The 16,932-nt window shown below is 39.2% G+C and overlaps 1 protein-coding gene across 1 annotated transcript; it reads right to left on the reverse strand.

Moving 5' to 3' along the window:
* Positions 1 to 3,408: 3,408 nt before the first annotated feature.
* Positions 3,409 to 4,547, reverse strand: LOC142165818 (uncharacterized). Its single transcript, XM_075224193.1, has 3 exons — positions 4,243 to 4,547; positions 3,853 to 4,144; positions 3,409 to 3,756 (listed from the first exon to the last, which is right to left on the reverse strand). The coding sequence occupies exons 1-3, from the start codon at positions 4,545 to 4,547 to the stop codon at positions 3,409 to 3,411; spliced, it is 945 nt and encodes a 314-aa protein (XP_075080294.1).
* Between the last annotated feature and the right edge of the window lie 12,385 nt (positions 4,548 to 16,932).

The following is a 16,932-nucleotide window of genomic DNA, read 5'->3' on the forward strand; positions in this document are numbered from 1 at the left end:
AATTTGGCATGGATCCTACCTTGTATATCATTAAAGAAAGAAAGGAGTACATTCAGGGGGACATAGCCCGCCTTACTAGAAAAGTGAAATGTTGGATTGGACGTAGCCAATCAATAGTCAAGAGAATAAACCATGTAACAGAGTTACTTTAGCTAAAGAAGCTATAGCGTTATAATAGTAACTGCCATCGAGATTGCGACTGCTCAATGAAGTCTTCATTTGGATTAGGGGAGTTGAGTGTACCAGGATAAGCTTGTTGAGTCCTGGATAGAAGCATGGAACTAACATCATGGTGGTTCATAAAACCAACCTCTGTGCTTAGCTGCTCTTATTCTAAAAGAAGGGAGATTAAGCTTATCCATTCTGAGAGCGCCTCTATCATATATAGGCAATTGACTTTCCTGAATATATATGACCTGTTGGCTGAGGTTGGTAGCATGCTTGGCTAAGGCATCTGCTACCATATTTCCTTCTCTAAAATAGTGAGAGATTTGTATGTTGTGACTTCTTACCATTCTCTTGATCTTTTCAACATCATTGTCAAGATTCCAGGGGGAGTTAATCTTTCCCTAAATCATCTGAACTACCAGTAGGGAATCTTATTTAATGCTAAAATTGGAGATGTTGTTCGCACAACACCATTCTACACCAAAAAGAGCAGCTTGTATCTCGGAATAATTGTTAGTTGAGAATTGAAAGGGTTTGGCAAAGGCCATAACCATGTCTCTATTTCTTCTCCTAACAATTCCACCTGCCCCAGCTTTAGCCATGTTAATCATACTACTGCCGTCTGTGTTTAGGATGAAAGAGTTGTCCAGGGGGCTATTCCAATGTACCATTCTACTAGTGAGCCTTGGATTGTAATTGAGTGCTAAATTGCACACTTTGTTCCAATCCCAAAAGTTATCCATGTTGCTAAATTTCAGCCCAATGATAATTTTGATTTGAGAAATCATCTGTTGCCACACCCTTGTAACTGATATAGACTGCTGACCATACCTTCTAGCATATCTGGCTTTCCATATCTCCCAACATACTATGCTGGGAGTAATCTGTAGTATCATTTTGTGTACAACATTATTGGTTTGCCTGTTCCACCAGGTGTTAAGGACTTGCTGAATATTTTGATCATTGTGAGTAATTCCTAGGGGAGAGGCAATATTCCTCCGTATTCTGTTGGCCGGTTCACTAGTAGCAAAAACATGATAAAAATTTCTTCCTTTGCATTTCTACAACAAGAACACATAGGCTCCACCTGAATACCAAACTTGTGAAGAGTTTCATTTAGTGGGAGTCTTTTCTTGAGTAGTTTCCACATAAGAAAAGAAATGTTGAAAGGAAGTCCCTTGGCCCAAATTTGAGTGAACAGTGTAGTGGTGCTTCTCCTTTGTCTGAGTGCTTGAAAGGTGGATGCACATGAAAACTGTCCATTTGGGTTAAGACACCATATTGCTTTATCTTTGGTAGGGATGATATCTCTGTCAATGTTGATGATTTCAGTTACTAAGTGATCCGGTATTACCTCCCTAAGAGCTTATATATCCCAACTGTGTTCTTGAAAAAAGTTCTTGACGTTAATATTGCCAGGTTTCACAGACTGATTGACTTGGTGGTAGATGGGCCCACTAGGTGTCTATTTTTCCCACCAGAATAGATTCTGGCCTTCATCAATCTCCAGAAAATATTTGGTTCGATATGCTTCTTGATATCCATCATGTTCCTCCAATTGCAAGAGTCTTTAGAGTTTTTAACTTTTGATATGGCATTAACTCTAAGGCACTATTTAGTTTGGAGAAATCTTGACCAAAAAATCTAAATCTCTACCATCTCTTTGCAGAGAAGGATGCACAAATATCTTGAAGTCTTTTGAAGCCAACTCCTCCCTCTTCCTGTGGATAGCACATGTTAGTCCAAGAGTTCCAGTGGTAGTTATTTTTCCCTTCTGTTTCTCCCTAAAAAAAGTTAGAGAAGTACATTTCAATATTATTTAACACTGTTTTTGGAGGAGCCATAGCTGCAAAAAGGTGTAGTGTTTGGGATTGGAGGATGTGATTGATAATAACAGCTTTTCCTCCGGTGGAGAGCATTTTACCATGCCACCCTCCGGCTTTCTGTAACACCTTAGTTGCCATGTCTGTGAAGTAAGCAATCTTCTTTCTTCCTGTGTAAATTGGGCAACCTAGTTATGTGAATGGGAAGTTTGCATGTCTATACCCTGTCCATCTCCTTATTCTTTTAATAGTCCTTCTACTAGAGTGGCCATAGGTATAAAAATTGGTCTTCTCTTTGTTGATTTCTTGCCAGATACCTCTTGATAAGATCTTAGGGTGTCCATCATTAACTTGACTGAGTGTTTGTCTCTCAAAGTGAATAGGATCAAATCGTCTGCATAACATAGATGATTAATTTGTGGTCCCCTTTTGTTCATTGAGAAGCTAATGTAGTTGCTCCTGGTATTGAGTCGATTTAGTGTCTTGGATAGTGCCTCAGCAGCTATGATAAAAAGTGATGGAGATAGGGGATCTCCCTGTTTAAGTCCTCCGGTAGAGTTGAAGAAACCATACCTTGTTCCATTGATAATGACGGAATACCAATTGTTGGATAGAAGTCTGGTAATAGCATTAACCACCAGTGCTGAAAATCCCATTCTTCTCATTACTGCTAGTAGAAAGTCCCAAGATAATCTATCATATGTTTTTGACATATCCAGCTTGATAACCAAATTTCCTTCATCGTTGTTATTTTTCATCCCATGTATGATTTTCTGGGCTAACGACACATTTTATGTAATCAGCCTCCCTTTTACAAAGCCAGCCTGATTTTCAGAGATAATTTTTGGCAAATTAGAGCTAGTCTGTTGGCCATAATTTTGGATAATTTTGTTCATGACATTACATAGGCTAATAGGCCTAAGTTGAGAGAATTCCACCGGGGAAGTCACCTTGGGGATGAGCACTAGACATGAATGTGTATAGAATCTGGTAAGTGAGGCACCGTCGAAAAAAGTCCGGACAAAATTGAAAACTTCTATTTGATGATGTCCAATGTGACTTGAAAGAAATGTCCATTAAAACCATCAGGTCCAGCTGCACTATTAGTATCAATTGAAAAGACTGCATTCTTGACTTCTTCCTCCGTGGGGATATGTTGAAGTAGATCATTGTCCTCTTCTGTGATGATAGATTCAATCTATCTCAGTATATCTCCCATATCCCTTTCCTCATCTTTAGTGAATATGTCCTTGAAGTGTCGTAGTGCTTCTTTAGAGATTGCAGAATTACCCTCAATCCAATGTCCCTCCTTGTTTTTTATCCTATGAATTTGAGCTTTTCTTCTTCTTTGTTTGATGACACTATGAAAGTATTTAGAGTTAGTGTCACCCTCCTCGGCCCACTTTATTCTGGCCTTTTATTTGAGGATAGATTCCTCCACCTTAAGCCAGTGAATATATTCAGCTTGAGTCTTATGAAGATTCTCTCTGTTAGTGTCGGAGTAATTTTCCTTATATATTTCCTCCATACTTCTAGTTGCTGCTTCAATTTGTTGCACTTTGTCAAAAATATTTCCAATGCATTGTCTTGACCAGGTGCTTAATCTCTTTGCTAGTGTCTTAAATTTTTTTTGCATGATCCACTGTTCATTGCCATGTACTTCTTGTGCCCAGGAATCCTTTACTAATTCCATAAACTCTGGTTGTTGTGTCCAGCAATTAAGAAATTTGAAATACTTAATCACCTTATCGTTGTTATTAGAGCACTTCATAAGTAGAAGATTATGATCTAAACCAGTTTTAGAAAGATGATCGATTCTTGTGTTCTAGAAGACATCTTGCCCCTCTTCGTTCGTAAGAACTCTATCAAGTATCTTGCTAATCCTTCTTGTTCTTCTACTGCCATTGCACCATGTGAATATATTGCCAGTGAAACCTACATCTGTAAGTTCACACTCCTCCAAACAGTTAAGAAAATCAAGGCTTCTACTAAGTTTATGAAGGATTCCCCCTCTTTTCTCTTCGGGAGCAAAAATTGAGTTGAAGTCTCTAAGCACTGTCCAAGGACCATCCACACTCCTGTGGATTTCTTTTAGGTTACTCCAAAGACTATTTCTCTTTGTTGCAGTTGACTTAGCATATACTGCAATTATCCTGAAAAAAATGGTTTCACCTGCTTTTTACATTTGAATGTAATTTGTTGCTTTTTATTAGAGATAATTGTGCAATCATAATTGTTTCTCCAGAAGAACCATATTTCACCATTCTTGTTTGCTGTGGCATTATCAAATCCTAGCTTCAATTTGTAGCCTTCAATTTGATTAGCTTCCAAAAAGGGCTCTTGGAGAGCCACAAAGTCTGCCTTGTGTATGTTGACCAACTTATTTAGTCTTTTTGTTGCACCTTTTGATTTCATCCCTCTAATATTCCATATTATGATGTTCATCATAAAAATAAGGATGGAGGGTGAACTAATTTTGAGAGCTTTCAGGTGGTTTAGAGTGCCCACTCTTGTTGCTCTTTTCCCCTGTTTTCTTACTCCTAGGTGAAAGTCCATGCTTGTCCATAATTTCTTTTGTTTCCTTCATCATCGGATCTTCTTCTCAGTTGTTGTACGGTACTGTAGTATTGAGGAATCTATCATCAACTTCCTCGTTTGAGGAGGACATACATTCCTCATGTGATTGTTCAACTGTATTACTATCCTCTGTGCTGTTTAGCTTCGGACCATGTCATTGGTGAAGTTCATTGTGAATTACTTCAACTGGGCCCAAATCTACCTCCCATTGACCCTCTAACCCTTGTATTGCTTCTGGATCAAAAATCATAGGTGATAGTATCTCCACACTTCTGCTTCTTCTAATGAATTCTTCCACTTTGCTGATGTTGTTTGTCTGCCTTTTCTTTTCCTTTATGATTTGCAACTATTTTTTTTATCTTCAAGGTTGATGTTAGTCGATGTTTCTTCCTCAATAGCTTCTATCATGTTGTTTTCAGTAATATGTTTTACTCTTTGTTTGGCCTACACTCTATTTTTAACCTTCAAGAACTTGTTATTTAGAACTTTCTTCTTCCCCTTATTCCTTTTTTGGTGCTGCTTGCAGTTCCTACTTCTACTTGTGTAGCCTGTGTATTCATTGTTACATGTTCTTCTTGAGCACTTTGTTCCGCATGACTCGCTTGTTCCCGTGCTTTCTCTGTTTGTACGACTTTATCAACTTGCTCCTGGATTTGCTTCTTTGGTTCTTTCTTTTCATTGTTCGTAGCGGCATATGTTTGTTGTTGATAGTCTTTTGTCTTCCTGTTTCTTTTATTTTTAACTTAGAGTGAAACCATCAGCCTAATTTCCATCATTGCTTTGTTCTTTACTTTGTAGGTCTACTAATACTTGTTCCCTCATCTAGCATGTTATTTGGTTGGTTTTCCTTTTGTGCCTCAGTGTTTTCCTCCTTGTTAGTCTCTCCAGTAATGTTTTTGTTATCAGGCATGATTGCCTTGGTCTTAGTCGCCTCCTGAAGCTTCTCCTCTTTCTCCTTCTCAACAACTCTATGTTGTATAATAGAGTGGCCAAGTCTCCTACAGTGCTTGCAGTATTTAGGTACTCCCTCATACTCCAATTTCTGCATGAATCCTTTCAGGGGATTAGTCTCATTTTCTTGACCAACCCATACATATTTCAGTTGAGGTTTTGTAAGGTCTACCTCCACTCGGACCTTTGCCATACTTGGTCTCGTCCTATAGTCTGTAGCAATGTCCATAGATAGTGGCAGTCCAACAGGCCCTAAAATTTGTTTAACATAATGCCATGTATAACAGTGAAATGGAAGGCCCGATAGTAGTACCCAAATTGGTGCAATTGGGGAGTCTTCCTCCGGCTTAAAGTCTGGCATCCATTTTTGTAGCCACATTACCAAACCATCTACATCAATTGATCTTTTAAACCATACTGTTTTGAAGTCATCATCATTCGTAACTTCAGTAAAAATAGTTCTAAAGTCATAAACATATTTTAACATCACCTTTTAGCGACACCCTTTCTGCAAAGACTGATCGAATGCGCTCACTATTGGGTCTGTTTGTGAGAAATTAGCCGATGATTTTGTATCTACATTCCATCGCCATCGCCCCGTAGTAGTCACTCTACTTGAAGATTACAAAAGACATACCATTATGTGTGGTAACCCTTGCTTTGACATTCGGATTTTCGAGTCTGTTTCCTTTAGGGTCCGGCTTCAATGGAGCAGCTACCGTCGATGCATAGTTAAGTTTTGTAGAGATTCCTTCCGCGGAGCTACTTGTCCCTGCTTAGGGGTCATTATTTTGCATTGGACGCACCGCCGTATTATTGGCCGGCATCCCTGTGAGGAGGTTGTGCGTGTCCTCGACTCGCCCAAAAAAGGGGCTTTTGCCTTTTGGTGTGTACCGTTGTGAAATAGTCGTTGTACGGGGAGCGTTTTTACATATTCGGTGCAGAGTAATATTATCGCTTCACTTATTTAATATCGATTAGAATGTTCACTCATTAATATAATTTAAATAATATTTTACTAGATGTTCTAGAAATCCATAGTCTGTATCCCAAAAAATTATATTAGGATTATTTGGGGGGAAAAGGGCAATCCGGTGCACAAACCATCTCATGTTCACATAACATTTGGGGGAAAGGACCATACCTCAAGAGGTCTGATATAGACAACATACTTAATGAAAGAATTAAGATTATTTGATTAATCCAATAATATTTTATTTGATTAAAAATTTTAAACATATTTAAAAAATTAACCAAAATAAATCTTGAGTGAATCCTCTGATAGTTTTAAGAATCACCAACAATTGAGAAAAGAAATCAAACCCGCATATAGCCGAAAACAAGTACAATATTATAAATGACAGTATTGCAACAACCCATGTAATAGTGACTCTTTAATAGGCTCGAATTTGGAACTTGGACTCTATTCCGATAGCTTTTCTATTATGTGTAGAATTTAATATATGCTAAGCATAACCTAAACATCATATCAACATCAGTCACAACTTCCCCCATTGTGATATTATAGATATTTTCATGCAACCTCTTTTGCACTTCTTGGTGTTATATAAGTTCCGCGAACACTATTTCATTAAGAATGCTCCAATATAATACGTTGCATGAAATCATCATTTTCACCTATTTAAAGCACATATATTTATCTAAACAAGCATGTATTTAAGTCTCACAAAGGACAGACGAAGAGATGTTCCCAATCCACCTTCATTTTCTTGCCTCGTTAAACTAGTAGTGTTGAGATGTAGTGGAAACACATCAATTGTAGATGTGTTGAGGAAAGATTAAAGGAACATCTAACAAGAAAAAGGAGCAGTATTAATGAAGGAGGCATCAGAGAACAACTTATCATATCAAAAAAAAGACCAATTAAATCGCAACATTGATAAACCTAAAGAAGCTTCAAACAAAGATGTGCAAACCAACACTCAATCATCCAACACAAACAAGGTACGCTTTCGTGATACACTTTCCCCTCCCCCCCCCCCACCATTTAACCCCACCCTAGAAATAGAATTCTTGAAAAAACTATCTCTAGATGATGAAAATTTCAACCCATCCAAACACCCCTTTTTCATATCCACATCCTCAAATGACAAACTAAGGCTATACCGTCCTTGGCAACAAACCATTATTATCAAACTCCTGGGGAAAAAATGTCCTACAAAAATCTTAAGATTAAGCTAAACTCAATCAGGCAACTTAACGAAACCCTTCAATTAATAGATCTAGGATATGACTTCTACCTTATCAAATTTCAAAAATTAGAAAACTACAACAAAATATACCAAAATGGACCTTGGTTCATAGGGATCCAATACCTCTCCATGCGCGAATGGGAACCCAAATTCAACACAGCACTAACACACACAAATTATACAAATATGTGAATCCGGTTACAGGAATTACCCACTGAATACTATGACCTGCAAATACTCAAAAAAATAGCGGATTTCATTGGCAACCTCATTAAAATTGACCCATGCACAGTGCATACATCCAGATGCCGTTATGCCAGGCTTTGTATTTTGGTACCACTAGGTAAATCCCTTCCATCTGAAATTCTATTAGGAACACACACCCAATTAATCCACCATGAAGATTCTTCTATAATATGTACAACATGTGGATGTCTAGGGTATAACCTTCATTACTTCCCAACCTTTACAACCCATTCCACTCCAAATCAAACACAAGAAAATCCAAATGCAACCACCAGTGAAGATGATCAACAAAATCAATGGAAAACTGTCACCTATGCTAAGAACAAGAGCAACACCATGATGAAAGACAATCAATTATCCCAAACCATATCCAAATGTCAAAATCACCCAAATTCCCCCAATACCACCATGAAAGACACAATGGACCCACACGACCCCCATAATACTAAAAAACCAACCACTAACCTCAACCTACAAAACCAATCCAACCTACCAAAGCACAACCCCACACCGGACCCACCCCATACAAAAGCCAAAACCGCCCAAATCCACCCAATATTATAACGCATCCATGCAACCCTAACCTAAATACCTCCAAACCATCATCATCTTACCTACAATCCCCAATACCCACGTCCCCTGACAACCTAGGAGAAACTAATCATTACTTCAATGCACCCCCCTTACACCCCCTTAGCTGCAGAGCCATGTCCAAACGCATAACTCCAAATCAAAACAACAAGAAGAAACAAACAAAACTAGTCAATCATTATAAGTCTACTACTCTAATTCTAGATACAAACATGCCCTTGCATAAACAATACACACCTAGCATAAATGAAAAAAGTGTAACAATGATGTCCATGCAAACAAATACAAACTCTACCATACTTCCCATGTCCCAAAATGCCAAAAGTATATCCTACACTCCACCTCACTTGCTAGACTCCACTGCCTCACCATTATCACTACCTAAAGAACCCCCACCCAATACTACTCCCATTGAATCCACATCACCTAAATCACACAGTAGTACACTGCATAAAGCTTATACTAGTCCATCAACCAACAACAATGGCCTACCCCCTTAACCAACCACTGAAATTACATCCATTACATCCCTCAAAGAATCGTCCAAATACCACCCCAACTAACCTTAACACCATCTCAACCCAAATCTCCATTTTGACTGCCAACTCAATACCAACAAGGACAAGCCTAAGCACCTCACCTCCCTCCCTATTGGAATACCCCCCCCCCCCCACAGAACAGCTTCTTGTCATAGTTTGCTCCTCCCCACTAACCAGTGAGGCCCCATCAACCCCTATGTCATGACCACAAAACCAACTCAGTCGCGATGACACCTATCATGGAACTAGGCCAGTCGACACAAATCCAAAACCAATCAGTATTTTTTTATTGTTAGGTTAAAATCAAATCTATTTAACAATAAACCTTTATATAGTGTCTAAAGCAAAACAATAGTACGGAAAAAAAGCCCGACATCGGGGTATCACTAGTCATGACCATCTACTACAACTGTCTGGCAACCTCAAGACCAACATGGTCGGGGAGAATCACAAAATACACTAAGGGAGAATAAGAAGGGAGAAAAGTAGGGTTGCAATCGCCAGGCAGCTACCTTGCTAACTCCGATGAACCTGCCACCGAGCTCAGAAATACCTGGATTTACACACAAGGTGCAGGGAGTAATGTGAGTACACCAACTCAGTAAGTAATAAAAGTAAATAAAGACGGAGCAGTAGGAAACGATAAATCCACAATGTTAAACTCAGTAAGCATAGCAAGCTTTCAAATCAGAATATGAGTCAATCATCTCATTTAAAATCCAGCTTTTGGTAAAAATCATTTGAAGGTGCTTTCCAACATTTTCAATAGAGGTTCTATACAATTTATAGTAAAAGTGATGAAAATCATAATCGGCCCCTCGGGCAAAACATAGTTCGTATACAGTCCCTCGGGAAAACATAAATCATATACATCTCATAACAGAAAAATCTCTGTGGAAATAACAAAGCCAAATCAACGATTGAATTCCGAACATCTCGTAAAAACTTCAGTTTTAATGAAAGTTGTTTAAAAGCATTTGTTCAACATTCTCAATAGAGGCACAATATAAAGAGGGGTGAAAATAGTAATTTCATAAAAATAAGCCCCCCGGGCAAAGCATCACTCGTGTATATATATATATAGCCCCTCGCGCAAGTCTCTCAGTCACTCGAGACTCAACTCTCATCAATCAGCGCTCACACTCAGCACTCACGCTCAATAGGTACCTTATAATAACCGCTGTGGCGTGCAGCCTAATCCATAAATATATAGTCGACTGGGCTCACTGGGGGTGTGCAGATTCCGGAGGGGCTCCTAAAACCCAAGCTCTATATCGCTGTGGCGTGCAACTCGCCTTGTCTCGCCACACGTGCATAACAATGTTCCCACCTTGTCTCGCCACATGCGCAACCCATATATATATATATATATATATATATATATATATATATATATATATATATATATATATATATATATATATATATTGTTGCGGCGTGCAGTCCGATCCATAAATATATAATCCTCAAAATCAGGACCTCGGTCTCTCTCAGTCATCAACCTCACAAGCCACTCGAGCTATCAGTAAAACAGGGTGCTCAGCCCAAAATATCATTTTTATGCATCAAAGGAGTAATAAATACTGAGTTATGAAACCAATAAAAATATAACATGACCGAGCACAGATCTTAAGTCAAAACAGTGAGAAAATAATAAGGAAAATCCCCTAAGGGTCCAAACAACTTGGCACGAGGCCAAAATATGGCATTCAACCCAAAATATAGTAATATTTTCCAAAACAAAAGTGTATCAAATAGTTTTCACTCAAATACGCAACTTAAGAGTCGCTACGGGATGGACCAAGTCACAATCCCCAATGGTGCATGTCCCCACGCTCGTTATCTAGCGTGTGTGTCACCTCAATATAGTGAAACGAAGTGAAATCCGGGGTTTCAAACTGTCAGGATAAGATTTACAATCATTACTTATCTCAAACCGAACAAACATCTACACTGTGATTCCCTTGCCGCTCGACTCGGCCTCAAATCACCTTGAATCTATCCAAAATCAGAGTCATATCATCAATACATGCCAAAGGGACAAAGCCCACGCGAAAATTATCAAATTAAACTCAAAATCCCGAAATTGGCCAAACCCGACCCCCGGGCCCACGTCTCGGAATTTGATAAAAATCACAACACTAGAATACTTACCCTTCCATGAGTCTATACATACCAAGATCATCAAAATCAGACCTCAAATGCCCCTTCATATCCCCAATTTAACTCTCCAATTTCAAGCCCTAATTTCCCAACTCTTTCTCTAATTTTCCCACTAATTTTCATGATTAAACAATGAAATAATCACCATAAATACAAGATACAAAGCCCAAGTATCTTACCTCTCTGTCAACATTTGATTCCCTCTTGAAATCACAGCTTGGATCTCCAAAATCGCACAAAAATGATGAAGAAATGACTGAAAATCGCGAAGGGGCCTTTTTATACATTCAGCCCAGCACTTTCGCACCTGCGGCCCATTTCACGCACCTGCGGGCCACTTCTGCGGACAAGATTACTGCATCGGCGGTTTTCACTTAAGTTACAAGGATCGCATCTGCGCCCAGGCACCGCACCTGCGGTCCCGCAGATGTGTCCAAATAACCGCATCAGCGGATCTTCTTCTAAAGGCCAAACTCACATCTGTGATATCCTCATCGCTTTTGAGACCTCGCACCTGTGGTACTCAATCCTCAGGTGATGAAATAACAAGAACAACAAAATCTACAGCACAACACAAATTCCAAACTTCCCGTCAACCAATCAAAACCATCCCGAGGCCCTCGGGACCTCAACCAAACATACCAACAAGTCACATATCACCATTCAAACTTATTCCAACCTTCGAAACACTCAAAACAATATCAAAACATCAAATGACCCTCAGATTCAAGCCTAAAGACTTAGAAATTCTCAAATTTCACCAACACGCCGAAACCTATCAAATCACCTTCGAATGACCTAAAATTTTGCACACACGTCACAAATGACACAACGGACCTACTCCAACTTTCGGAATTCTATTCCGACCCCGATATCAAAATTTTCACTGCCGATCGGAAAATGCCAAATTTTCAATTTCGCCAATTTAAGCCTAAATCTACCACAGACCTCCAAAATACATTCCTAACACGATCAGTCCAAAATCACCCGATGTAGCTAATCAAATCATAAAAATCCAAATCCGAGATCAAATACTAAAAAGTCAAAACTTGGTCAAACTTTTCAAATTTAAAGCTTCAAAATGAGAATCATTCTTCATATCTATTCCGATTAACCTGAAAATCACAACCGACGATTTACATAATTCATAATACATCATACAGGGCTAGTCATGCTCGAGAACTGGCGAGCAAAGTGCAAATGCTCAAAACGATCGATCGGGTCGTTACACCCTAATACCAACACCAATACAACCCCTGCAATAGCACACAATCACCGACCACAATTCCAACTCACCACCCAATTCACCATATCAGGAAAATCACCACCAAGCAGAAGAGGATAACGACCTACCGAAGACCTTCATGGAATCCATGATTCTGAATGGCTTTCTGATGATCTGCATGTCAGGAAATATAGAATAAACATACCTAACTTTCTTCCCTCCAAACCTCCAAAAAACCTCATTGAACACACACCTAAACCCCTCCTCGTTGGAAGAGAGAAATGTCATGCTTATGATCCCAACCCTACAAGATATCTTATTACTAGCAGCTCGTTATAATCCTCACCACTTGCTAATGCACTTGGATTTATCACTGGCTCCAGAAGAGAGCATCCCACAACATAGAGGTTTAATGAAGATAATGCTATGGAATTGTTGGGGAGCTCATAATCAAGAATTCCGCCAGAATCTCAGGTTCTTCCTCACATGGAACAAGCCCTCCATCCTATGCCTGACAGAAACAAAAATGGCTTATCACACTGAGCTACTCATAGAGTTCAATTACACAGACTTAATAGAAGTTGCAGCTCAAGGTTAATCAAGAGGTATTGTTCTTCTCTGGTGCGCCCATGAATTGGTTGTAAATACAGTAGCAATCACAAGTCAAGAGATACATGCCTCTGTCTAGGTAAATAAATCACCTTCATGGTTACTATCATTAGTTTATGGTAGTAATAATTTTACCGATAGGAGAATAATATGGAACAACCTACCAACAGTGCACGAACATTATAACTGTGCATGGCTTCTATGTGGTGACTTCAACGAGGTCTTCACCTCTAAGGAAAATTTTTGTGGAGCACCTATTAATCTAAAAAAACCTCCATTTTCAATAAATGCCTTAATAATATTAAAATAATTGATCTTGGATTCTCAGGACCTAGATTCACCTAGACCAATAAACCTAATTTTAATCACAAAAAAAATCATCCAAACACTATCATCATGGAAAGACCGGATAAATTTTATGGTAACACTAAATGGATTGAATTATTCCAAGACTCAACTGTCAAGCACCTAATGCATACTCACTCTGATCACTTCCCTCTAATTCTAAATTTGACCAAACATTACTCCAAACCTACTCCAACTTTCAAATTTGAAACAATGTGGCTATAACACCCTCAATTCCAACATGTTGTAGCAAACACTTAGCTAGACGAAAATGACTATTCTAAGGGCCTAAACAACTTCATAGACCTAGCAAAACAGTGGAACATACACACTTTTGGGAATGTCTTTTACAAAAGAAAATCCTAGTTGCCCGTCTGAAAGGACTTCAAAATATGCAACCAGGAAATAAAAACTCTTTCCACTATAATCTTGAAAATCAACTAATCACGGATTTCAATAACTTACTTCGAATAGAGAATACTTGAAATTAAAATTCTACTTCCACCTAGATGCTAATACATCCTACTTCCACCTCTCCACATGTTACGACCCTAAACCCGAACTCGATCGTGATGGCGCCTCTCGTGAAGACAAGGCCAGCCAGTTCAACCCAAATCAACTTTTAAAGCAGTTAATCAACATAAAAATAGTCTAAACATGATTTAAATAGTACTAAATAGCGAAAATATCGATAACAATGCGGAAAGTCCAACCCGACACAGCCCTAACCGGGGTGTCACAAGTCACGAGCATTTACTAGGGTATAAATACAACTGAAAGTCTGAAGTGTACAAATACAGACTAATGAAATGAAGAGAGAGAAAAGCAGTGGTTGAAAGTCTGAAGTGTACAAATACAGACTAATGAAATGAAGAGAGAGAAAAGCGGTGCTGCGAACGTCGGCAACTACCCTGCTAAACTCCGATGATTCTGCATTCGACCAACCAATACCCTCTACCGGGTCCAGAAATACCTGAATCTGCACACAAGGTGCAGGGAGTAAAGTGAGTACTCCAACTCAGTGAGTAATAATCATAACTAAAGTCTGAATGGTAAGAAATCATGTAAAGCATATCAGGATGTTGTATAGAAGCAGTTCAAATCCAGTATGAGAGCAGTGAAGCTGTAAAATCTCTTAAAGCATCTTAACTCAGTTTGAAACTTCTTTGAAAATGACTTTTTCAATAGTTATGCAAATGAATGCAAAACAATTAGTGCAGATAAGCACAGAAATCCGCCTCTCGGGCACAAATACACAATTTAAACAAGTAAATGGCAGGCAAATAAGAAAAGATAAGCACATAAGGTTCACCCTTCGGGCAATATCACAGAACAGTACCAGCCCCTCGGGCTCAATCTCAGAACAATACCAGTGCCTCGGGCTTAATCTCACATCACAACGGGTACCCGCGCTCACTGGGGGTGTACAAACTCCGAAGGGGCCCTTTACGGCCCAAGCGCAATATCAAGCCATCTCGTGACATCAAATCTAGGCCCGCGACCTCATATCAATCAACAGGCCACCTCGTGGCGTGCATATCTCATGACCTCGGCCTCATAATCAAAAGTATCTCACTGCTGCGGCGTGTAGCCCGATCCAAAAGTATCCTCACAATACAGGACCTCGGCCTTAATCAGTCAAAAATCACATAAGCCACTCGGGAAACAGTAAAACATGATGCTCAGCCCAAAATGTTGTTTGAAATATCATTTCAAGTGTTAAAGCAAAATAAACTTGGCTGAGTTTTGAAAACAGTGGAAAATAACATGACTGAGTTCAACTATAAAATCAAAATAGTGAGGAAATATCAACAACAATCCCCGAAGGGTTCAAATAGCTGGCATTAGGCCCAAATATGGCATTCAGCCCAAATAATGATGATAGCAATTAGTTTTCAGTCAAATACGCAGTAAAATCATCAATCGGGACGGACCAAGTCACAATCCCCAATAGTACATGACTCCATGCTCGTTGTCAAGTGTGTGCCTCACCTCAATATAGCACTACGATGTGCAATCCGGGGTTTCAAACCCTCAAAACATCATTTACAATCATTACTCACCTCGAACCGGCTAAATCTCTAGCTCGCGACGCCTTTGCCCCTCGAATCGGCCTCCACGCGCGTCGAATCTAATCCAAAATCAGAACGAATACGTCACAATATGCTAAGGGAACAAAGCCCAAGCAAGAACAATCAACAAAGAGCACGATTCCCGAAATTACCAAAACCCGAGCCCCGGGCCCACGTCTTAGAATCGGGTAAAATTTACATTTTCAGAATCCTCATACCCTTACGAGTCTAACCATACCAAAATTATCCAATTTCGGTACCATTTGGTCCTTCAAATCATCATTTTATATTTTTGGAAGATTTCACAACTTTTCTTCCCAAATTCCATCCCAAATCACGAATTAATGATGAATTCAACGATAGATTCATGTATTCTAGCCAAATCTGAGTTAGAATCACTTACCCCGATGAATTTCTTGAAAAACCTTCGAAAAATAACCAAAATTCGAGCTCTCTAGGTCAAAATATTAAATAAATCCTAAAACCTTGTATTTATAGAGTACCCCACAGATTTCCACCTCTGCGGACCGCACAAAAACGACCGCGGTCCGCACAAAAATGACTGCAGCCGCACAGGTTTTTATTTGCAGTGACAGGCTTTAGTATTTTGACCATAACATTCGCTACAGATGTCCAAATTGCGATATCTTTACTTTTCTGGAAACTAGACACGAAGGGATACAACTTTTGTTTTTAAATCATCTCAAAATTCCTTGTAGATCAAAAGATATGAGCTTCCAAAGTAGGACCAGTAAAATGTTCTCCACTGCGGCCGCACTGCATTTTGTGCGGTCCGCACAGCACCTACCGCGGCCGCACTTCATTTTGTACGGACCGCGCTGGTGGGTTTCGAGGCCTACAACCCTTCTAAACCTACTACAACTATGATTTTCGATCTAAAACATCCTGGAACCTACCCGGAACCCCCGAAACTTCAAACCAATTGTACCAACACATCCCATGACATCGTTCAAACTTGTTCAAAACTTCGGAACGCTCACAACAATATCAAATCACCAATTTAACATAGGATTCAAGCATAAGAACTCCAAGAACTCTTAATTTATGCTTCCGATCAAAAAGTCTATCAAATTTCGTCCGAAAGACATGAAATTTTGCACACACATCCCAAATGACACAACGAAGCTACTGCAACTCTCGGAATTCCATTCCGACCCCTATATCAAAATCTCGCCTATCAACCGGAAATCGCCAAAATATCAACTTTGTCAATTCAAGCCTAAATCTTCTCTACAACTCCAAAACCCATTCTGATCGCGCTTCTAAGTCACAAATCACCTAACGGAGCTAACCAAACCATAAAAATTCTAATCTAAAATCAAATACAAACAAGTCAAATCTTAGTCAACCTTTCAAATTTTAAGCTTTCAACTGAGACTGTTCTTCCAA

This window comes from Nicotiana tabacum, chromosome 11, assembly GCF_000715075.1.
Source record: "Nicotiana tabacum cultivar K326 chromosome 11, ASM71507v2, whole genome shotgun sequence".
NCBI lineage: Eukaryota > Viridiplantae > Streptophyta > Magnoliopsida > Solanales > Solanaceae > Nicotiana > Nicotiana tabacum.

Excerpts from the sequence above, each read along its gene's own strand:
- LOC142165818 (XM_075224193.1), bottom strand. The coding sequence starts at position 4,547 with ATGGACTTTCACCTAGGAGTAAGAAAACAGGGGAAAAGAGCAACAAGA. Across the intron at positions 4,145-4,242 it reads AACAAGAATGGTGAAATATG|GATAATTGCAGTATATGCTA; the intron begins GTTCTTCTGGAG and ends CATTTTTTTCAG. Across the intron at positions 3,757-3,852 it reads TTAGCAAGATACTTGATAGA|TGCTCTAATAACAACGATAA; the intron begins GTTCTTACGAAC and ends CTACTTATGAAG.